The sequence below is a fragment of the Rhinopithecus bieti genome, unplaced genomic scaffold (assembly GCF_001698545.2).
Source record: "Rhinopithecus bieti isolate Rb0 unplaced genomic scaffold, ASM169854v2 scaffold_11401, whole genome shotgun sequence".
Lineage (NCBI taxonomy): Eukaryota > Metazoa > Chordata > Mammalia > Primates > Cercopithecidae > Rhinopithecus > Rhinopithecus bieti.
Window position 1 is genome coordinate 1,843,683 of NW_016807151.1, and position 23,678 is coordinate 1,867,360.

Sequence of the window (23,678 nt, forward strand, 5' to 3'; positions counted from 1 at the left end):
TCGAGACCAGCCCGTCCAACATGGTGAAACCCTGTCTCTACTAAAAATACAAAAAATTAGCTGGGCGTGGTGGCGGGTGCCTATAATCCTAGCTACTTAGGAGGCTGAGACAGGAGAATCACTTGAACCCAGGAGGCACGAGGTCACGCCACTGCATTCCAGCCTGGGCAACAGAGCGAGACTCCATCTCAAAAAAATAGTGGAGTGAGGGTGGAAGATGGAACATAAAAAATGTTTCCTCTTTTTTTTTTTTTTTTTTGAGACGGAGTCTCGCTCTGTCGCCCAGGCTGGAGTGCAGTGGCCGGATCTCAGCTCACTGCAAGCTCCGCCTCCCGGGTTCACGCCATTCTCCCGCCTCAGCCTCCGAGTAGCTGTGACTACAGGCGCCCGCCACCACGCCCGGCTAGTTTTTTGTATTTTAGTAGAGACGGGGTTTCACCGTGTTAGCCAGGAGGGTCTCGATCTCCTGACCTCGTGATCCACCCGCCTCGGCCTCCCAAAGTGCTGGGATTACAGGCTTGAGCCACCGCGCCCGGCCGTGTTCCCTCTATTATCAGGGTGAATCTTGTTACAATTGAGAGAATAAATTGTCTCCTGGCATTTACTGTGGCCTTGGTCGGAATGCTTGGAGAAAGGTGAAAGCTCAAGATATGTTTTTCTGTTTCCTTCGAGCCCCGTGCTCTCAATCCTTCTCAGTAGCCCTGACTGAGCCTTCTGAGGCTGGCTGGTTCTTTTGACCATAGCAGCTATGAGTCACTCCTCTAAACTGGTCGCTGGGGTGTGCATAAGAAAGGAGGCAAGGGTGTGAGGACGTGAAAGGTGATCTGGAGCGGGAAGATAACAGGGACTCCTCCAGGGTTTCAGCAGAGGCCTGAAGACCGCGGCTGCCTCACTCCAAAGGGAAGGCGAGAGAGACCGAGAGTGAGTTCAAAGTGGGTAACCCACAGCCTGTTGAGTAACTCGCCCACGTTGAAGGGATGAAAGTCAGGTAGCGATGGTGAGGAAGTCTTTTTTCTTTTTTAAGAGATAGGAGCAAGAGAGCTCAGATAATTATCTAGGACTCCAAATATAAAATTACCGGTTGAATAATATTTATGACTTAAAGTGACCCAAGGACTTTTGAGTACCACCGAGTGACTGGTGACGTCATGAGACCTGCCGTAGTTTTCATCAGACCCAGGTAAAAACGACCCCCATGGGACGGAGTTGAAGACAAGGGGTGCCCTTGTAATGTTTCATGTGTACTTCTTGTTTAAAAGACTGGTTACAGAGGCCGGGCGCGGTGGCTCAAGCCTGTAATCCCAGCACTTTGGGAGGCCGAGACGGGCGGATCACGAGGTCAGGAGATCGAGACCATCCTGGCTAACACGGTGAAACCCCGTCTCTACTAAAAAAATACAAAATCTAGCCGGGCGAGGTGGCGGGCGCCTGTAGTCCCAGCTACTCCGGAGGCTGAGGCAGGAGAATGGCGTAAACCCGGGAGGCGGAGCTTGCAGTGAGATGAGATCCGGCCACTGCACTCCAGCCTGGGCGACAGAGCGAAACTCTGTCTCAAAAAAAAAAAAAAAAAAAAAAAAAAAAGACTGGTTACATCTGGTACAAGGGGCTACTCAGAGAATGAGGACTACAGAGAGTTTCCAGTGTCTACCCTGTGTCGAACATTTGGATACACTGGAGAGATATTTCTCTATCTGCAAGGGGAATATTCCAGATGTGAAGGTCAATGGATTCATTGAAATGCTTTAGATCTCTCAAAAGAAAGTGCTAGTGAGATGGCCCATAGTGGTCATTTTCATCATGTAAAGTGTGCTGTTCTGTCATGTGAAAATGATGAGATCTCGCCATTTTGGTCTTGCAGCAAGAAGTCCAAAGTTTCTTTGTGGTTATGGCTTTGATCTCTGTGCCGTGGATGCTTCTGATTAAGCCGTTTATTCTTAGAGCCAGTCATCGGAAATCCCAGGTAAGGGCTGTTTGTTTCAGTTCACCTTACTTTGCATAGGAATGTGGGTTTCTGGAAAGATAAATCTTGGGTTTAGAGAGAATCGTCCTGGGCTGCCAGGGCCAGAAGAATGGTGCTGAGGAACTGACCCGCCCTGAGTATGTTTCGTTCTATGGAGCTAGACTTTTCCACTGGGCCGTCTTATTTCCAGCAAGACGCTCGATTAAGGGCAAGCGCGTTTAAAGCTTATGTCTTGCCTGGGCATGGTGGCCCACACCTGTAATCCTAGCACTTTGGGAGGCTGAGGTGGGTGGATCACCTGAGGTCATGAGTTTGAGACCAGCTTGGCCAACATGGTGAAACCCTGTCTCTACTAAAAATACAAAAATTAGCCAGGTGTAGTGGTGGGTGCCTGTAATCCCAACTGCTTGGGAAGCTGAGGCAGGAGAATCTTTTGAACCCAGGGTTGGCGGGGGAGATTGTAGTGAGCCAAGATCACACCACTTCACTCTAGCCTGGGCGAAAGGGCGAAACACCGTCTCAAAAATAAAATACAATAAAATAAACCTTATGTCTTGCAGACTTTGTTCAGGGTGTATGTGTGCTGAGTCTAGTGGTAGTTAATGATTTATAAGGGTCTGAATGTGGTTGTTTTATTAGTTATAAATAATATTTTATTATAATTTTACTTTTAAAACAAATATTAAAAGCTTTTGTGTGAGACTTTACTGTATTATGTTACAGATTGTGTCAGGGAATTAGAAGAATAAACAAATTCAATTAGGTCAGTTTTGTTTGTTTGTGATTTTCCCCTATTGCCAAATACCAGGTTCAGCCCACTTTCTCTTTTTGTCTAAACTGCCCGTGAGCCTCAGATGTACTCAGGGGTGAAGCAGAGTTTAATATCAGCCTAAACCAAATAGGATTTAGGAAGATTAACCTTCCAGAGGACATCAGCGTCTAGCTGTGACACACAGATGGTTTGAGATGGTCGTTCTCTGCTTTCCTCTATTAGTGCAAAAGATTAAGCAGAATGTACTGAGACCATGTATGTTTTAAATGGTTGTAGATGTGTTCAGATTAAATTCTCTTTCTCTGAGATCTTTGTTGGATATTGACCTGGACGCGCAGCAGAGTCAGGGACCTAGACATGACGAGACTTGGGTTCAGGAAGTTTGTCCCTATGTGACGCTCTGCTTTTCTGTCACCTGCCTCTCCTCCCACTGTCTCCTTATTTCCTGCCAGTCTGAACTCGTTCCAAAGCTTAGCTGAAATGTAATCTATATGAGATATGCATAAAGAGGAAGACAAAGCAAGGAAGTCTTGGTTATTGTTTGGTTAATTGGTAGGAGAGCAAAGTGGTTAAGGGTTGTTGAGGTGGGTGCTTGTCCAGACAGGTGACCAGGTATTTCAAAGAGGGTGGCAAATACCTGTTTGGAGAAGGAGATGCAAGTTTTGTTTTTTTTCTAGAGATCAGGTCTCGCGCTGTCTCTGAGGCCAGAGTGCAGTGGCTATTCACAGGCACAATCATAGCTCACTGCAGCCTCTGATTCCTGGGCTCAAGCCATCCTCCTGTGTCAGCCTCCCAAGTAACAGGCATGCCACCCTGCCTGGCTCAGCTTTTTTTTTTTTGAGATGGGCTCTCACTATGCTGCCCAGGCTGCTGTCAAACTCATGGCCTCAAGTGATTGTATTTTTTTTTTCTAGGAACTAAATCTGTCCATAAGCCAAGAGCCAGGTTACTGTAGGCTCTCCTGAGTTCCAAGACTGTAAAATAATAGCTTGTCTTGCTCTTCGCACCGCACAAGCTCTTTAAACAGTTGCTGATCTCAAAGTGGTAGATTTCTCCTTTGCGCCACCAGTTGACTTAAACAGAGGGAAGGAGGGAGAGAGAGTTTTCCTCGTCTGCCTTCATGGATGATAGCTCTGAAAGTGACTGTTAACGGGAGCTCCTGAAGACGGCATGGAGGCCTATTCCCTTGGCCCTTGGGATGCACGGCTGTTGGTTGTTTCCTCCAGCGGCTACTTAGGGTCCTTTACATGTTAGAAACATTACCACCTCCATTCAAGAGATGGTCCTATAATGGCGTTATTTGCCCCCTCTCCACCTCTCTTTCATGAAATTTTACAGACCTAATACATAGAGATAAACAATTTGTTCTGACGGACTTCAGGTAATATGAACAGGGGTCCTGTCTATTAGCCTCTCCTACAACCTGGGTCCCTGCAGAATGTGGCCTGGGAACCTCTCCACTAGAGGGCCGCCTGTGGCATGGCCCTGATGACACGCCCTGTGGGCAGCCAGTGCGTACACATCTCCTTCTGAGAGCGCTTGTGGCCAGTCACCAGGCCCCCCACGTTCTGTTTCCCCTTCCGACTTGCTGCTGTGAACCCAGGTCCCCCCATACTCCCACATCTCAGGTCATAGTGAAATAACTGTGTGTTTCTATTTAAAATCTTCATCTCGACATGTGTGCTTTTTATGGTAAATGTTACTGAAACATATAACATACAGAGACGTGCATGAATAACGAGGCACCAATCCGTGAAGTTTCACAATATGAACACGTTCATGTCACCCGCACTCAAATCGAGAAACTGGTCATCCTTAGAACCTGAGAATCCTGACTGGGCGCGGTGGCTCATGCCTGTAATCCCAGCACTCTGGGAGGCCGAGGCAGGTGGATTGCCTGAGGTCAGGAGTTTGAGACCAGCCTGGCCAACATGGTAAAACCCCGTCTCTACTAAAAATACAAAAATTAGCTAGGCATGGTGGTGGGTGCCTTATAATCCTAGCTACTCAGGAGGCTGAAACAAGAGAATCGCTTGAACCTGAGAGGTGGAGATGGCAGTAAGCTGAGATCGCCGCCATTGCATTCCAGCCTAGGTGACAAGAGCGAGACTCCATCTCAAAACAAAAAACAAAAAACAAAAAAAAGTTCTTTGTGCCTCCTTCCTGTCACTCTTACCCCAAGAGCAAACATTGTGGTGACCTCCAGGACTGTCAGTTCATTTTGCCTGTTCTTGAACTTTATTTAAATGAAATCATCCAGAATGTCTTCTTTGGGATCTGTCTTCTCTCATCCAACACTGCCGTGTTAGTAATTACAAATGGTGATACTATAAACATCCTTGTATATATCTTTTGGCACATGGGTTTTAATTTTTTTTTATTTTATGTATGTATTTTTAGATAGGGTCTTGCTCTATTGCCCAGATTGGAGTGCAGTGGTGGGATCATAGCTGACTCATCTCCTGGGCTCAAGTAATCCTCCCATCTCAGCCTCCTGAGTAGCTGGGATTGCAAGCCCGCACCACCATGCCCAGCTATTTTTAAAATTTCTTTTGGTAGAGGTGAGATCTTGCTACATTGCCTAGGCTGGTCTGCCTTTGCCTCCCAAAGTGCTGGGATTGTAAGTGTGAGCCACTGTGCCCAGCCACATGTGTTTTTAGAAAGTTGCCAGTAGCTAATTTAACAATGATTGCTGTATGTTTTATTTCATACGCCACCCAGCTTAAGCATTGTGAGATTTTAGTAAGAGAACTGCAACTAAGTATCTGGAAGGAAGATAGTCACTAGGATTCACAAGTCCAATATCACACTTCTACAACATTATTCGTGTTCATTTTAACTAATTCAAGAATAATGAGCAGGCCCGGCACAGTGGCTCAAGCCTGTAATCCCAGCACTTTGGGAGGCCGAGACGGGTGGATCACGAGGTCAGGAGATCGAGACCATCCTGGCTAACACGGTGAACCCCATCTCTACTAAAAAAATACAAAAAAGTAGCCGGGCGAGGTGGCAGGCGCCTGTAGTCCCAGCTACTCGGGAGGCTGAGCCAGGAGAATGGCGTAAAACCGGGAGGCGGAGCTTGCAGTGAGCTGAGATCTGGCCACTGCACTCCAGCCTGGGCGACAGAGCGAGACTCCGTCTCAAAAAAAAAAAAGAATAATGAGCAGAAAATGGTTGAGTTTAGGGTTGGAAATGGAGAAACCATAATATATTTCTCCTTTGATGTTTTCTTCTATAAGTTGAAGGAGAGAGAAAATAGGATTTTGAGATGCAGTTGTAAAGTTAACTTGAGCCACATCGCTCATGGGATAAAGAACCACAAGGTCTTGGGGAAAGGCCAACCTAGAAGCTGGCTCTCGGCACCTGGTACCCTGGACTCCTGTCCAGATGGATCTGAGCCCACTTCTGGGTCCTGCAGGGGTCTTGTTCCTCAGTCTCCTGAGGGTACACCAGGCCACTGGCATGGCCACCACGAGTCCCTGGGTGGCCAAGGGGCAGCTGTCTGTGGGGAAGGCAGGTGGAACTTAGACATTTTGGGTCAGGGTGTTTGTGTGCACATACAAGGCCCTCATGATATAGGATGAAGCCAGAGGTGAAAAAAAGAGGGCTCCCTGGTCCAGGGCCAGCTCCCACGCTGCTATGGCATGGCTTGAATTCTGAATTTCAACATGGCCTTCCCAGTTTTTACAAAGATTTATTTTTTAAGCTAGGAGACGAGAACCCCTAGACACACACAATTTCTTATTTTTTTGAGGCGGAGTCTTGCTTGGTTACCCAGGCTGGAGTGCAGTGGCGCAAATACTGCTCACTTCAGTTCAACATCCCAGGCTCAAGAGATCCTGCTGCCCTAGCCTCCTATGTAGTTGGGACAGGTGCACCCTCAGCTAGGCTAATTTTTTTTTTTTTTTGAGAGATGGGATCTCACTTTGTTGCCCAGGCTGATCTTGAACTCCTAGGCTCAAGCATGGAACCTATTTTATTTAGGAATTTGTTGGCTTGATGTATAACTTTTACGTATTTCAACATATGGCATGTGAACTACCATCTTTACTCTTGCCCAGAGCCCTGCAAATGTTAAGTGCAGACCTGCTAAAGAAAGGAGGGCCCTGGCCGGGTGCAATGGCTCACGCCTGTAATCCTAGCACTTTGGGAGGCCGAGGCAGGTGGATCACCTGAGTTCAGGAGTTCGAGATCAGCCTGGCCAACGTGGCAAAACCCTGTCTCTATTAAAAATACAAAAATTAGCCGGGCGTGGTGGCAGGTGCCTATAATCCCGGGTACTCAGGAGGACTGAGGCTGGAGAATCTCTTGAATTCCGGGGACGGAGGTTGCAGTGAACCAAGATCATACCACTTCACTCCAGCCTGGGCAAAAGAGCAAAATTCCTTCGAAAAAAAAAGAGAGAGAGAGAAAGAAAGAGTCCAGATACATTGATGCCTAATTTATAATACCCCTCCCATGAAGAAGAAAGAAAGAAAGAGAGAGAGAGAGAGAGAGAAAGAAAGAAAGAAAGAAAGAAAGAAAGAAAGAAAGAAAGAAAGAAAGAAAGAAAGAAAGAGAAAGAAAGAATCCAGATACGTTGATGCCTAATTACAATACCCCTCCCATGAAATCATTCTAGAAAAATTTTGGACATGGGACATTAAGCTTCATGGTGACTTGAAAGAAATATGCCATTCAAACTTAGGGGTAAAACCAGACCAAGTTGAATGGTGACTATGCCTAGATTTTTTTTCCATGAGTTTTTCCTAAGCTATTTTTATAGTTAATTTCACAAGGCTACATGGAAGGTACAACTGATGATTTATGACCGTGTGTATTTCTTTTAACAATGGAAAGGCACTTTTGCACTTGCATTGCTTTACTGTCGAGACTGCATAATTTGGCACATTCTGGAGCATTGTGGAGAAAAAGCACATGCACTGGAGTCAGGCGCTGGGTTTGAATCATGGCTCTGCCACTTACCTGCCTTGCCAGCTGTATGATCTTGGGCATCTTTCTTTCTTTCTTTCTTTCTTTCTTTCTTTCTTTCTTTCTTTCTTTCTTTCTCTCTCTCCCTCTCTCTCTCTCTCCTCCTCATCTCCTTCCTTCCTTCCCTTCCTGTCCTTCCTTCTTCCTTCCTTCCTTCTTCTCTCTCTCTCTCTCTCTTCCTTCTTCCTTCCTTCCTTCCGTCCTTCTCCTTCCTTCCTTCCTTCCTCCTTCCTCCTTCTCTCTCTCTCATCTCTCCTCTCCTTCGTTCTTCCTTCTTCTTCCTACCTTCCTTCCTTTCCTTCCTTTCTTCCTTTTTTTTTGTTTTTGACAGAACATCTCACCTGTCCCTAAGGCGGGAGTGCAGGTGCATCCCCTTTGACACTGCAATTCTCTCCTGCTCAAGCGATTCTCCTCCTCAGCTCCCGAGTAGCTGGGATTACAGGCTGTGCTAAACCATGCCAACAATTTTTGTACTTTTTAAGTAGAGATGGGATCTCTCTCGCCTTGCCCAGGCTGATCATTGGAGACCTCTCGGCCTCCTAGCATCCCTCACCTTGCCTCCCACGGCCCTGGGGTTATAGCATGAGCCACGTCCTGGCCTTTAAGTTTTGTTTTTTTTGAAATGGAGTCTCGCACTGTGCCTAGGCCTTGGAGTGCAGTGGCGTGATCTCGGCTCACTGCAGCCTCCCACTCCTGAGTTCCAGTGATTCTCCTGCTCAGCCTCCCGGGTAGTGGGATACAGGCACGCACCACCATGCCCAGCTATTTTTGTGTATTGTTTAGTAGAGACGGGGTTCACTATGTTGCAAGGCTCTTCTTGAACTCCGACCTCAGGTGATCCACCCACCCACCCCAAAGTCTAGGATTATAGGCCAATGAGCCACTTGTGCCTGGCTCTAATGTATTTTTAGTAGAGACGGGGTTTCACCATGTTGGCCACGCTGGTCTTGGACTCCTGACCTCAAGTGATCCGCCCGCCTCAGCCTCCATAAGTGCTGAGATTACAGGCGTGAGCCACCGTGCCCAGCCGGGCACATTTCTATTTTTTTTTGAGACAGAGTCTCACTCTGTCGCCCAGGCTGGAGTGCAGTGATGCAATCTTGGCTCACTGCAACCTCCACTTCCCAGGCACATTTCTTAACCTTTCTGTGCTGCAGCTTACTTCTCTAGAAAATAGGGTGATAATTGTGCTTATATAAAATGGTTGTTGTGAGGGCTTAGTGAGATAGTGTAATGTTTAGAACAATGTCTGGTACATACATAGTGTTTGAGGAGAGCCTTTATTTATATTTATATATGTTAGAATTCTTAGGGTGAGTTGAGTGCATTCCTCATTTCCCTGCTTGTCCGCTGCAGGCATCCAGGATCCAAGAAGATGCCACCGAAAACATTGAAGGTGACAGCTCCAGCCCTTCCAGCGGTTCTGGCCAGAGGACTTCTGCCCACGGGGCTCAGGACGACCATGGGGAAGAGGTATCTGGGACAAGAGCCCCTGAGGAAGACTCCCCAGTTTATACAGATTCTAGATTGGACACAGGCAGTAGAGCTGGGCAGGTCTGGAGGGCCCCACGGGGCAGTAGCCCTGCCACTGCTGAGTCCTGGGAGGCTGTGAAGGTCTCAGGGAAGGGGACGCACTAGCTAGTCTAAGAGGATCAGAACAGCTATTTATCAACCAATCTGGGCACATTTTAATATTTTAGTCCAAGTACTGCTGCATCTGTATGTGTCAGGTAACTATCAGCCTCCGTCTAGTAACATAGAAGGTCCTGCGTGTCACTGAGGGCTCCTTGGCTCAACACCACACCCCTATAATCTCTCTTTTTTGTTTGGTTTTGAGATCGAGTCTAACTCTGTTGCCCAGGCTGGAATGAGCCAGTCTCAGCTCGCTGCAACCTCCGCCTCTCAGGCTCAAGTGATTCTCCTGCCTCAGCCTCCCTAATAGCTGGGATTACAGGCACCTGCCACTGCACCTGGTTAATTTTTGTATTTTTAGTAGAGATGGGGTTTCACCATGTTGGCCAGGCTGATCTTGAACTCCTGACCTCAGGTGATCTGCCTGCCTCGGCCTTCCAAAGTGCTGGGATTACAGTGTGAGCCACTATGCCTGGCCCCCTGTGATCTCTTTATAATGTTATCTGCCTCTCACGTGAATTCGTATATTGTTTTGTTCCCTCATCCCTCCCGGCTTCTGCTTGTGCAAGGACAGCCACTGCCCCTCAGGAGCCCAGGGCACATCCTTCCAGATGAAGGCAGCTGTCTGTTCCATGTGTTGACCGAAGTCAGCCACATTTGTGAATCCCAGGCTGGAGGCTTTAACCAGAGCTCTGTTCTAATTTGGGAGTGGGGACTAGGTTCCCATGAGGGCCACAGGTGCTATAAATAGCTCCATTTGTGGTATTAATTACTTATTTTAAAAAGTTTTCTCTAGATAGCCATGTGTGGTGGCTCATGCCTGTAATCCCAGCATTTTGGGAGGCCAAGGTGGGCGGATCACTTGAGGTTAGGAGTTCAAGACCAGCCTGGTCAACATGTTGAAACCCTGTCTCTACTAAAAATACAAAAATTAGCCAGGCATGGTGGTGGGCACCTGTAATCCCAGCTACTGGGGAGGCTGAGGCAGGAGAATCACTTGAACCTGAGAGGCAGAGGTTGCAGTGAGCTGAGATCGTGCCACTGCACTCCAGCCTAGGCGACAGAGAGACTCTGTCTGAAAAAATATGCATATATATCTTGATTAATTAGAATTAATGAAAAATCTCGATCATGAAAATTCTTTCCAAGAAAATTCCAGGTACAGAGTGATCCACAGTAGTGGCTGTTGACATTACCAAGTCTGTCAGACCTGCTGGAATGTTTTAGAATCCAACCCACGCATCTTCTGACTCCTCAAGTCCTGGCCTGTCCAGGGCAACCTCCCTCATCTCTTCTCCTCCTACCCTTAATCTATATCCAGACAATTTCCACCTGCCACTTCCAACGTGAACAGGTTGCCCGTGCTTGGGCAACTTCAGTCTCCATTCATGGACCTCTTTCTCCCAGGTCTAATCATGCATGGGTCTCTCGTCTCCAGGCAAATGTGTGCCTCCTCCTGTTTCTCTTTCAAGTTCCTTTCTTGCTTCTCTCCACACCAGGGTTAGCCAAACTCAATGTTAGGGGTGCAGTCTTTTTTTTGGTATTTTTGTAGAGATGGGGTTTCACCCTGTTGGCCAGGCTGGCCTTTAACTCCTGACCTCAGGTGATCTGCCCATCTCGGCCTCCCAAAGTGCTGGGATTACAAGTGTGAGCCACCATACCTGTCCACTTACCGCTTTTGTAGCAAAAGAATTCAGACCAGAAAGGCAGAGAGGATAGGGCAGTATCTGGGACAGTGAGTTCCAAATGAGGAGCTGTGTCCTTGGAGGCACATTGATGTGTGGCAAGATGTGCAGAGAATGGCCAGCCCAGGCCGGTCACCCAAGCGTCAGTGTCCAAAGTTTTACTGGAGTTTCCTTATGCAGGCAGGATTGATTAATTGAGTGACTGATGATTGATTGATGGGTACAGCTCCAGCAGTTGCTGCACTCAGTCCCCAGCTCTCTCCCACCTTTCAGATCAGTCCCAACTGTCTAAGAATGTGGTTGGTCTTTCTGGTGTGGCCAGACTGTCAAATATGAGGTGCCCAACTTGAGCCACTGCATTAGCATAAACGATCAGGTGTGGTCCCAGGGGCCCAGCTTGAATAACAAAGACCCTTTCACACTGGAAATGCCAGTGATTTAGAGGTTACCTCCCAGGAGCCAGGACAAAGCCAGACCTGTTCAGTAAGGTTAATTATTATTATTATAATTACTATTTTGAGACAGGATCTTGTTCTTTTGCTGGGGCTGGCATGCAGTGGCACAATCATGGCTCGCAGCAGCCTTGACCTCCTAAGCCCAAGCGATCCTCCTGCCTCAGCCTCCCGAGTAGCTGGGACCACAGGTGCGAGCCACCACACCTGGCTAATTTTTTACATTTTTGGTAGAGACGGGGTCTCACTTTGTTGCTCGGGTTGGTTCTGAACTCCTGGGCTCAAGTGATCCTCCTGCATCGGCCTCCCAAAGTGCTGGGATCACAGGCATGAGCCACCACACCTGGCCAAGTTTAATTATTTCTTATGCAGTTCTTTACCTTGACTCTTTCTACCTACTCACTCCATCTCTGCCCATCCCTGTCCCTTCAGTTCCTCACAGCTACTTTCATTGCTGAATTGAGGTTCTCATTTTTGTCTTGTCCCCATAAACTCTGACATCAGTGACTGCACCCGCATTTCTTCCAGGATGTCTCCCTCCACAGACACCCTTGACTGCGGCGTGGCTGCTCCAGCTTCTTTCATCTTTCCTTTTCCTCATCAGTTTCTTGTTTTGTAATCTCCTTTTTTTTTTCTTTTTTTTGAGACAGAGTCTCACTGTGTCACCCAGGTTGGCATGCAGTGGCACGATCTCAGCTCACTGCAACCTCCGCCTCCCGGGTTCATGCAATTCTCCTGCCTCAGCCTCCCAAGTAGCTGGGACTGCAGGCATGCGCCACCACACCTGTCTAATTTTTGTAGTTTTAGGAGAGGTTGGCCAGGCTGGTCTCAAACTCCTGACTTCAAGTGACCTACCTGCCTTGGCCTCCCAAAGCGCTGGGATTATAGGCATGAGCCACCGTGCCTGGCCTTGTTTTGTTATCTCTGAATGAAGATGTTTCCCAAGACTAGGAGCTCCTCTTTCTTTTTTTCTTTCTTTCTTTTTTTTTTTTTTAAGACAAAGTCTCACTGTGTTGCCAGGCTGGAGTGCAGTGGTGCGGTCTTGGCCCACTGCAACCTCCACCTCACGAGTTCAAGCGATTCTCCTGCCGCAGCCTCCCGAGTAGCTGGGACTACAGGCACCCATCACCGTGCCCAGCTAATTTTTTTATGTTCGGTAGAGACAGGGTTTCACTAGGATGGTCTCGATCTCTTGACCTTGTGATCCACCCACCTTGGCCTCTCGAAGTGCTGGGATTACAGGCGTGATCTCCTCTTTCCTTGCTCTTTCCCTTGTTGACCCCCTGCGTCCTCCTGCAGATACAGTCTCAGGAGTCCATTTTCAGCCTGAACTTTGCTTCGGGGCTTCCGTAGTTCCACCTGTGCTCCCATGTGTGGAGCATCTACTGATAAGGCCCACTGCCCTCTGCAACTCAGCATGTGGAGAGCCAGCTGCCCACCTCCTCTGTCAATGCCATTCTTCCAGCTACTTGGGCTTAGGAGCCTCAAGAGCCCCGCCTTCCCTGGCCCTGAGTGGGTAAGGGGCCTTCTCTGTGTTCCCGTGATACTACTGCACGCCCTGGTCATTGCGCTTCTCAGAGTGTGGCATGGGAGCCCTTCTACATATTCTCCTGACTAAGCTGTGAGCAACTTGAGGGCATGTACAGCACCAGTCAAACTGTCCCCCACGGCCAGGCACAGTGGCTCACGTATGTAATCCCAGCACTTTGGGAGACCGAGGCAGGCAGATTGCTTGAGGCCAGGAGTTCCAGACCAGCCTGGGCAACATGGTGAAACCCCGTCTCTAAAAAATATACAAAAATTAGTCGGGTATGCATGCCTGTAGTCCCAGCTCCTCGGGAGGCTGAGATAGGAGCATCACCTGAGCCTGGGAGGGCAAGGCTGCAGTGAGCTATGATTGTGCTACTGCACTCCAGAGCAAGACCCTGTCCCCCCTCAAAAAAATTATCTGTCACATCAGAGAGCATGAGGGAAGAATGAGTCACGGCTGTCTTCGTTCTGTTATTTACTTCTTTCCTGTGTTACTGAGCTCATAACCAAATTGTCTTTTTTTTTTACTTTAAGGCTGTCCCTTCTCTAAACCATGATGCTACCAGAATAACCTGCCTCTGTGGCTCCTCAGTGAATCCTGGTTGTTTCTTCAACTTTACCCATAGCTTGCCTGTCTAGAAACTTCCACACAGGAGCACTGTCTTCTATTCCTCGTCTAAACAAGCTCCCAGTTCCAGCCAAATTGTTTTCTTTCCAACTTGACTTGGTGATATTCCCAGCTACGTGTTTTTCCCCAACCAGGGATCCTTTTCCTCCTCAGGAACAATTTCTTCTCCTTCAAGTCACATCCCTACCCAGCCTTCCTGGCACAGCACAAATCTCATCTCCCCTTACCACCCAGTTGTCGTCTTTGAGCTTTTTTTTCAGCTATTGCTGGGGAACATTAATACACACATAACATACGACTTTGTGCTGATAATTCTTTCTCTAAGTCTATTACTATTTCTTTTTCCCTAGTTAGACTGAAAGTGTCTGAACAACAAAGCCCATGTCTTATTCATCTTCACATCATTTGTTATAACTTTTGTGTAGAAAGTTCTCAATGAAGTAAAATAAACAATTCTGTCTTCCAGTTCAACTTTGGAGACATCTTTGTCCACCAAGCCATCCACACCATCGAGTACTGCCTGGGCTGCATTTCAAACACAGCCTCCTACCTGCGGCTCTGGGCCCTCAGCCTGGCTCATGCACGTGAGTGAGCAGCCCAAGGGAGAGGGGCGTGGTCAGCTCTCCCCAGCACCCCGGGAAACAGGTGCAATGTATTTGGAGGTAAAGGTGACTTCTCCGAGTTATTTGTGGATGTTTGCCGAAAGAATGGCTCTTCTTTCCCAGGCACATGTGCCTTTTCTGTGGGTCTGGCTGCACGTTGCTGGGGTGGTCACCCTCTGTATTAATAGTCTACTACTGCTGCTGTAACAAATTGTCACAAACACTCGTGGCTTAAAACAACACAAATTTGGCCAGGCGTGGTGGTTCACACCTGTAATCCCAGAACTTTGGGAGGCAGAGTTTGGGCAAATTCCTTGAGCCCAGGAGTTCAAGACCAGCCTGGCCAACATGGTGAAACCCACCTCTACTGAAAATACAAAAATTGGTTGGGCATGGTGGCGGGCGCCTGTAACTCCAACTACTCAGGAGACTGAAGCAGGAGAATTGCTCAAACCCAGAAGGCGGAGGTTGCAGTGATCCGAGATCGCATCACTGCACTCCACCCTGGGCTAGAGTGAGACTCCGTCTCAAAACCAACCAACCAACCAACCAAACAAACAAAAACCAACCAACAACACAATTTGGTATCTTCTGGTTTTTGAAGCCAGAGTCCTAAAATCAAGGTATGGGCAGCCGTGCTCCTGCTGTAGGCTGCAGGTAGAATTAGTTTCCTGGCCTTTCCAGCTTCTTGAGACTGCCTGCATTCCGTGGCTTGCGGCTCCTCTTTGCATCACTTCAACCTCTGCTTCTAGCATCAAATCTCCTTTTTCTCTGACTGTGACTCTCCTGCCTTCCTCTTATAAAGACTCTAGTGATGACACTGGGCATATCCAGATAATCCAGGATAACGCCCCTCTCTCAGGATTCTTAGCTTAATCTTATCTGCAAAGCCATTGTTGCTATGTAATATAGTATGTTGACAGGTTATTAGGATTAGGATGTGGACATCTTTGGGGATGGGGGAACATGTTTTTTCAGGCTACCATGTCCTCCTGCAAGGTGCTGACCTTTCAGTGAAGGCCTGCCTTGATTAGGAGCATTGCTGGGAGTCAGTCTGCTGCCCACTGAGCTGACCCTCGGGAAATGCTCACTACGTTTGTGAATTCACAGCAGTCCAGGGTCAGTCAGGCCAGACCCAGAAATACAATTCTATCTATCTATCTATCTATCTATCTATCTATCTATCTATCTATCTATCTATCTATCTATCTATCTATCTATCTATCTATCTATCTATCTATCTATCTATCTATCTATCTATCTATCTGACCGCCTATCTATCTATCTATCTATCTATCTATCTATCTATCTATCTATCTATCTATCTATCTAAAAGAGACAAGGTCTCACTATGTTGCCCAGGCTGATCTCACACTCCTGGCCTCAGGGGATCCTCTTGCCTCTGCCTCCTAAAGTGCTGGGATTTCAGGCATTGGAAATACAATTTTGATAAAGATCTGAGCCCTGGGGTTGCCTAACGTCAGGAATTCTGACTCACCAACTCACTTCGTAAGCCCCATCTTGATCTCTGGGTCCTTCTCCAGTCTTGTTTCTTGTCAGTTTTCTTTAGTGCCCCACCAGCGCCCCAGACCCATCCATTTCATATGCAGTGGCCCTGAGGAGCGTTTTTTTTTTTTTTTTTTTTTTTTTCTGAGACAGCATCTCCCTCTGTTGCCCAGGTTGGAGTGCAGTGGCGCTATCATGGCCTCGAACTCCCAGGCTCATGTCATTCTACCACCTCAGCTTCCCAAGTAGCTGGGACCACAGGTGCATGCCAATGCCTGGGCCAATTTTTGTATTTTTTTTTTTTTTTTTTGGTAGAGACAGGGTTTTGCCTTGTTGCCTAGGCTGGCCTCAAACTCTTGGTCTCAAGCAATTCTCCTGCCTTCACCTCCCAAGTAGCTGGGACTATAGGCACAGACTGCTACACTTGGCTAATTTTATTTATTTATTTGTTTGTTTGTTTATTTATTTATTTATTTGGTAGAGACAGGGTTTTGCCATGTTGCCCAGGCTTGTCTTGAACTCCTGGGCTCAAACAATCCTCCTGCCTTGGCCTCCCAAAGTGCTGGGATTACAGGTGTGAGCCACTGTGCCTGGCCTGAAGAACTATCTCCTGAAGATGCAGGACTCCCTGGGCCCCTCTGGGTGTTTGCCCCTGCAGCCCCCTTGCCTGAGATAGTCCCTTCTTTAACTCTCTCCACCTGATACTTAATTCCTTCTTCATAACTCAGCTGGAAATCTTCCTTCCTAGTCCCCCAGTCTGGAAGATGCCTGCCTGTGGTTCTGGGGCACGCTCTTAACCTAGCTTCAATTATAATTGTCTTGATGAGCCTGTCTCCCTACTGGACTATGAGCTCCTTGAAAGCAAAGACCCTGACTTTTATCTTAGCATTCCTGGCATTGAGCGTAATGCCTAGAACAGAGAAGGCAGGCCAAGGTGTGTGCTGAAAGGATAGAAGCGAAAGCAGTAAAAGTGTGTGATTATTCATTTCCAGTAGAAACTCCAGTGCTCAGCATTCGTGTGATCTTCACAGCTCAGCTGTGTTTGTTTCCTCACACAGACTCACATACACATGCTTTCACATGTGCACGAACACTCAGATGCATACACTCAGCCCTGCGAGTACCTGCAGCACAGACACCCACAAGCATGTCTTTTTTTTTTTTTTTTGATATGGAGTCTCGCCCTGTCACCAGGCTGGAGTGTAGTGGTGCGATCTCAGTTCACTGCAACCTCCGCCTCCCAGGTTCAAGCAATTCTTCTGCCTCAGCCTCCCGAGATGCTGGGACTACAGGTGCACACCACCACGCCCAGCTAATTTTTTTTTTTTTTTAATTTTTGTATTTTCAGTAGAGACGTGGTTTCACCATGTTGGCCACGATGGTCTCGATCTTTTGACCTCGTGATCTGCCTGCCTCGGCCTTCCGAAGTGCTGGAATTACAGGCATGAGCCACCACACCTGGCCACATGTCTAAAATTCCTGTGTACTGTTGTGCATTCATGTGAAGTGGTTATCCCAGGACTGTCACCCACTTGTTCCTTAGAGTGGATCTCAGCACTTCATGCAGTCAGTGGTGCTAACGTTGGTCTTCAGCTCCAACCCCAGCAGTAGTTGGAGGACTTGAGTCATAATAGGGCTGAGTCTAGATAAGACAGGAGGAGGAGTTTTGATATTCTTGGTCCCTGGGCCGGCATTTGGCCCTATGTGTCAGGGTGTCCTCTGGCCAGCCCATGCACACACTGAGGGGGTCATTTGATTCCTGAAAACCCATATGGTTCATGGCTGCCTGGCCTGGTTCACCCACTGGGTCATTCTAGAAGTCCCTGCTAGACGTGGCTTCCATGCCATACTAACACAGTTGCTTAAAGAGGTAATGTGGAAGAATGGGGGAAAAAATTAAAACACTGACTTAAATTCTGGTCCTTTTGGCTGAGTAACTTACACAAGAAATTTAACCTTTGTGTGCCGGGGCTTTCATCAGTGGTTCTAGTAGTTAGCCTCCTGTACTGGTCAGGCTACGCTAAACTCTGTTGCAATAACAACTTACCCTCTAAATCTCAGGTCACTGGGCTAGAGTTTGGCACTATGTGTTGGGGTGTCCTCTGGCCAAAATTCCTCCTGTCTTATTTAGACTCATCCCTGGTATGACGCAAGTCCTTCAAACTACTGCTGAGGTTGGAGCTGAAGACCAACATTAGCACCACTGATGACTTGAAGTGCTAAGATCCACTTTAAGGAACAAAGTGGGGTCAGGGGTGGTGGCTCATGCCTGTAATCACAGCCCTTTGGGAAGCTAAGGCAGGTGGATCACCTGAAGTCAGGAGTTCGAGACCAGCCTGGCCAACATGGTGAAACCCCCTCTCTACTAAAAACACAAAATTAGCCAAGTGTGGTGGCACACACCTGTAATCCCAGCTACTCGGGAGGCAGGAGCATCACTTGAACCTGGGAGCTGGAGGTTGCAGTGAGCTGAGATCGCACCACTGCACTCCAGCCTGGGTGACACGGCAAGACTCTGTCTCAAAAAAGAAAAAAAAAAAAAAAGGAACAAAGTGAGTGACAGTCTTGGAATAGCCACTTCACATGAATGCACACCAGTGCACAGGAGTAAAGACATGCTTGTGGGTATCTGTGCTGTGGGTATGCGCAGGGCTGAGTGCATCTCAGCATTCGTGTGCATATGAAAGTCTGCGGATGTGAGTTTATGTAAGGAAACGAACATAGCCTGAGCTGTGAAGATCACACGAATGCTAAGCACTCAAGTGTGGGTCTAACCACACGGGGGTGAAGCTGTTCCCATTGATGAGAGACTCTGCACCACTGTAGCCGGTAGAAAACCAGAACTTGGGAGGCAGCAAGCAAACAGGGACCCTCTTCCTTGCATTCTATGTCTCTGCTTTTGTCATGTTCTGATAGCCACTTGCAAGTGACAGGCCTCTATCTCTCTGGGCCACATCATGGTGACCTTTTAGCGGGGGTCTTCAAGCCTCAAGCCAAGGATGTAGTGATGGTATTTCCCTGCCAGGTGCATTTCCCAGGCTATTGGGCATGATAACTAGGGGAGAAGCAGTCTGACGTGCTGCGTGCCCAGGGACACCTAAACATGGACCCTTACTTGCATAGCTTGGACAGTGAGAGCCTTTGTAGTGCGGTTAGCTGGAGGCAGGAGCTCAGCTACAAGTCTGGGTTTTTTCCGATACCCATCCATGACCTCCCTCCTCTTGGATTTCACTCCCCTCAGGGCCTTTTAAAACATTCCCCACTGTCAGCCTTTGAGAGACTCCATGGGCATGCAAGAAGTGTATAGAAAAGACCTTTAGAGCTGGGGGCGTGGGAAACAGCTGAGAAGGTAAGGGGTAGGGAAGGGGGGGGGGGGGGGGTGTCACCGGAACAGGCCAGAGAGGGCTGTGTGGTGTCTGTCCCTGAACTTCTCGGAGCTTTAGTTTCCTTATCTATAAGACGGGCATCATAAAACCTAATTTATAGGGTTGATACGGGCCTTACTGAGATAGTATGTGTAAACCGCTTTGAATTCCTCTGACTTGGCTCTTTATTTGGAGTCTGTGGCTGAACTTCAGGCTGTCTGTAAATCCCCTGAAACTACATTTAAGATGTTGTTGGGCGTCTCTGTGTGCATTTTTCTGGAGAAAGGAATCATGACTTTCTTCAGATTTCAGAGGGGACCCGTGACCACTGAAGAGTGAAAAGAGTCACTTTCCAGAGTGAGGCTGAATTCACCTCATGCCCTCAGTACCTGGCATGTGCCCTTGTACATTGCAGTGACTGAATAAATATTAGCAAACATTTTTTGAAATATGGTTAGGATCTTAGTCTTTTTAAAAATACTTTTACTGTGAAAAATTAGCATGTTTACAAAAATGCATAAAATGTATATATAGCCTAGTGGATTTCTGTGAAGCAAACACTCATGTAACCACGTCCTGGTCAAAGAAGAGGCCGTGGCCACGTGTGGTGGTTCACACCTGTAATCCCAGCACTTGGGAGGCCGAGACGGGTGAATCATGAGGTCAAGAGATTGAGACCATCCTAGTCAACATGGTGAAACCCCATGTCTACTAAATAAAGAAAAATTAGCTGGGCGTAGTGGCGCACGCCTGTAGTCCCAGCTACTCGGGAGGCTGAGGCAGGAGAATTGCCTGAACCTGGAAGGCGGAAGTTGCAGTGAGCTGAGGTCACACCACTGCACTCCAGCCTGGGCAGCAGAGCGAGACTCCGTCTCAAAAGAAAAGAAAAAAAAAAAAAAGAAAGAAGGGACCAAGGTGGAAGGATTGCTTCAGGCCAGAAATTGGAGGCCAGCCCGGGCAATGTAGCGAGACCCTGTCTGTACAAAAATTAAAATGAAAAAAAAATACAAGTGTGGTCCTGTGGTTCCAGCTACTTGGGAGGCTGGGGCAGGAGGATTTCTTTTTCTCCCTGTGTCCTCACATGGTGTTGACCACACTCCTGACTTTTATAATAGCAAATTTTGTGCTTTTTAACATAGTTTTATCCCTTAGCAATTTAGTGTAGTTTTGCATCTGTTTGAATTTATGTGAATAGAATCATGTCTTAGCTCGGGCTGCCATGATAAAACCGCCTGGGCTGGGCGACTTAGCAGCAGACAGTTATTTTCTCACAGTTCTGGAGGCTGCAAGCCCCAGATCAGGGAGCAAGAAAAGTGGGGTTCTGGTGATGACCCTCTTCCTGGCTTGCAGATGGAGGCCTTCTGCCTGTGTCCTCACATGGTGGAGAGAGGGGAAAAGAGACAGAGAGAGAGGGGGAAAGCTGCCTGGTGTCTCTTCTTATAAGGGCACTAATACCAATATGAGAGCCCCACCCTCATGACCTCACCTAACCCAAATCACCTCCCAAAAGCTCCATCTCCAAATACCATCACTTTGGGGGTTAGGCCTTCAACATATAAATTTTGGAGAGACACAGACATTCGATCTCTAACAAATTGTACTGTTTTGCTTTTCTGCATGTAAATTGTATTACCAGGATTTGTTTATTTTGTCACCAGTAGCTATAGTTTGCTTACTTTCCTTGGTGAATAATATGCCTCCACATATTTGTCTGGTTTCCTCTTGATGGAAATTCCACCCTTGGGAACAAAGCTTCTGGAAACAATCTTGTGCAATGCCCTAGGGTACATGTGTCAAACTTCTCCACCTTGGAGTAGAGTTGTTGAATCATAGGATGTACAGATTTAGGATTATAATGTACAAATAATCTGCATTTATAGCCTGGTGTGGTGGCTCTTGCCTGTAATCCAAGCATTTTGGGAGGCTGAGATGGGAAGATCACTTGAGCCCAGGACTTCAAGGCCAGCCTGGCCAACATAGAAAGACCCCTTCTCTATTAAAAAAATTAACAGGGCCAGCTGTGGTGGCTCACACCTGTAATCCCAGAACTTTGGGAGGCCGAGGCGGGCAGATCACTTGAGGTCAGGAGTTTGAGACCAACCTGGTCAACATGGTGAAACCCTGTCTCTACTAAAAATATAAAAATTAGCCGGGCGTGGTGGTGGGTGTCTATAATCCCAGCTACTCAGGAGGCTGAGGCAGGAGAATTGCTTGAACCCGGGAGGTGGAGGTTGCAGTGAGCCAAGATCATGCCATCCCACTCTAGCCTGGGCATCAAGAGTGAAACTCTGTCTCAAAAAAAAAAAAAAAAAAGGCTAACAGAGTGGCAGCACACTCCTGTGGCCCCAGCTACTTAGGAGGCTGAGGTGGGAGGATCACTGGAGCCCATGAGGTCAAGGCTGCAATGAGCCATAATTGCGCTACTGCATTCCAGCCTGGGTGACACAGTGAGAACCAGTCTCAAAAAAATAATAATAAAATAATAATAATCTAAGCTGGACATGGTGGCTTATGCCTGATTTCCCAGCACTTTGAGAGGCTGAGACAGGAGGATTGCTTGAGGCCAAGAGTTGGAGACCATCCTAGGCAACATAGTGAGACCCTGTCTCTATTTTAAAAAATATATATGTTAATATTTTTAATTAAAAAGATGAAAAAATACAATAAATAACAATCAGCATTTACAAGATAATCCCAGTGGTGTCTCATACCTTGCAGAACTGTCTGAAGTGCTGTGGACTATGGTGATGAACAACGGCCTTCAGATGCGAGGCTGGGGAGGAATCGTTGGGGTTTTTATTATTTTTGCCGTATTTGCTGTCCTGACAGTAGCTATCCTTCTGATCATGGAGGGCCTCTCTGCTTTCCTGCATGCCCTGCGACTGCACTGGTAAGTATGGTTGTGCCGTGGAAGCTCGATGTGGTGTTGGGAAAGGGAGTGGGCTGTGGGGCCAGCCGACTGGGTTCAAATCTTGACCTGTGTGTGACTTCAGCAGCTTACATACCTCTTTGGAACCTTAGTTTAGTCATCTGTTGGTATAATATTAAATGATGTAATATATGTACATATATATACACACTCATTCATACTCATTCAGACACGCCTATCTACACTAAATGTTCTCATTTACTCCTCCCCTTTTAGGTGGTCAGTGTTCATTTGTTACTACAATTGGCTTTAACCCAAGTGACACTTCCAAGTATTGGCAAGGTGGCATCTGAGATAGGCTCAGAGAAGACATGCTTAGAAAATCTGGAATGTTTGGCTTTTTTTTTTTTTTTTTGAGACGGACTCTCACTCTGTTGCCCAGGCTGGAGTGCAGTGGCGCAGTCTTGGCTTGCTGTAACCTCCACCTCCCGGGTTCAAGCGATTCTCCTGCCTCAGCCTCCCTAGTAGCTGGGATTACAGGTGTCTGCCACTATGCCCAGCTAAGTTTTGTATTTTTAGCAGAGACGGGGTTTCCCCATGTTTGCTGGGCTGGTCTCAAACTCTTGGTCTCAAGTGATTCACCCACCTCAGCCTTCCGAAGTCCTGGGATTACAGTCATATACCATCACACCCAGCTAATTTTTGTATTTTTAGTAGAGATGGGGGTTCCCTGTGTTGGCCAGGCTAGTCTCAAACTCCCGGTCTCAAGTAATTCACCTGCCTCAGCCTCCCAAAGTGCTGGGATTACAGGCATGAGCCACCATGCCCGGTGAATCTGGGATGTTTCGCTTTTGTTGCTGAGTGCAGGAGTTATACCAACAAGGTATGAAAGTCTCAAACGTGCAAAGAGAAGGAGGGTACCACCAGGAGGGAGACGCTCACAGGGAGCCCTGGACACGCACAGATTATCCGTCGACAATCAGCTGTCATTAGGTTGATGAATGTGGAAACGTGTTCAGGCCTCTGGTTGTCTTCCAAGTTATATTTCAACCAATAATTCTGAGTGTGCAGAGCAGGCCCTTCAGCTGCAGAGACTGTACACAGCTTGCCCTGCTGTTTTCTTCCTCCCTCTGTGGCCACTATTCATAAAGAAGCCTTTACACTTCTTGTACTGAGTGAGGAGAGTCACAGCATCCCCTGCCTCCGTGATGATGTCATTCCCCTCCATGTCATTGAGGAGATGAACCAAACTCCATAACTTAATAAAACATAAATAAGGCCGGGCACAGTGGCTCACGCCTGTAATCCCAGCACTTTGGGAGGTCAAGGCGGGCGGATCACCTGAGGTTGGGAGTTCGAGACCAGCCTGACCAATGTGGAGAAACCCCATCTCTACTAAAAATACAAAATTAGCTGGGGTGGTGGCGCATGCCTGTCATCCCAGGTACTCGGGAGGCTGAGGCAGAAGAATCGCTTGAACCCGGGAGGCAGAGCTTGCAGTGAGCAGAGATCGAGCCACTGCACTCCAGCCTGGGCAACAGAGTGAGACTCCATCTCAAAATAAATAAATAAATAAAATAAAACAAAACATACATGATCCTACATGATATCAGTTATGTGAGTTACAAAAATATAGGTCAAGGGTCTTTGCGTTCTATAATATGCGAGTCCCACATTTTAGAATTAGATGGAAATGGAAAACGATG

General features: G+C 47.5%; 1 protein-coding gene across 5 annotated transcripts in view; it reads left to right on the plus strand.

Moving 5' to 3' along the window:
* The window catches only part of ATP6V0A4 (ATPase H+ transporting V0 subunit a4), a 93,027-nt gene that overhangs the window by 68,065 nt on the left and 1,284 nt on the right, over positions 1 to 23,678 (plus strand). For all 5 annotated transcript variants that reach the window (XM_017880386.1, XM_017880383.1, XM_017880385.1 and 2 more), the window contains 4 exons: positions 1,859 to 1,960; positions 9,060 to 9,176; positions 14,097 to 14,214; positions 21,822 to 21,993. In XM_017880386.1, coding sequence (XP_017735875.1) covers positions 1,859 to 1,960; positions 9,060 to 9,176; positions 14,097 to 14,214; positions 21,822 to 21,993 — 509 coding nt within the window. The remainder of the gene's footprint in view (positions 1 to 1,858; positions 1,961 to 9,059; positions 9,177 to 14,096; positions 14,215 to 21,821; positions 21,994 to 23,678) is intronic.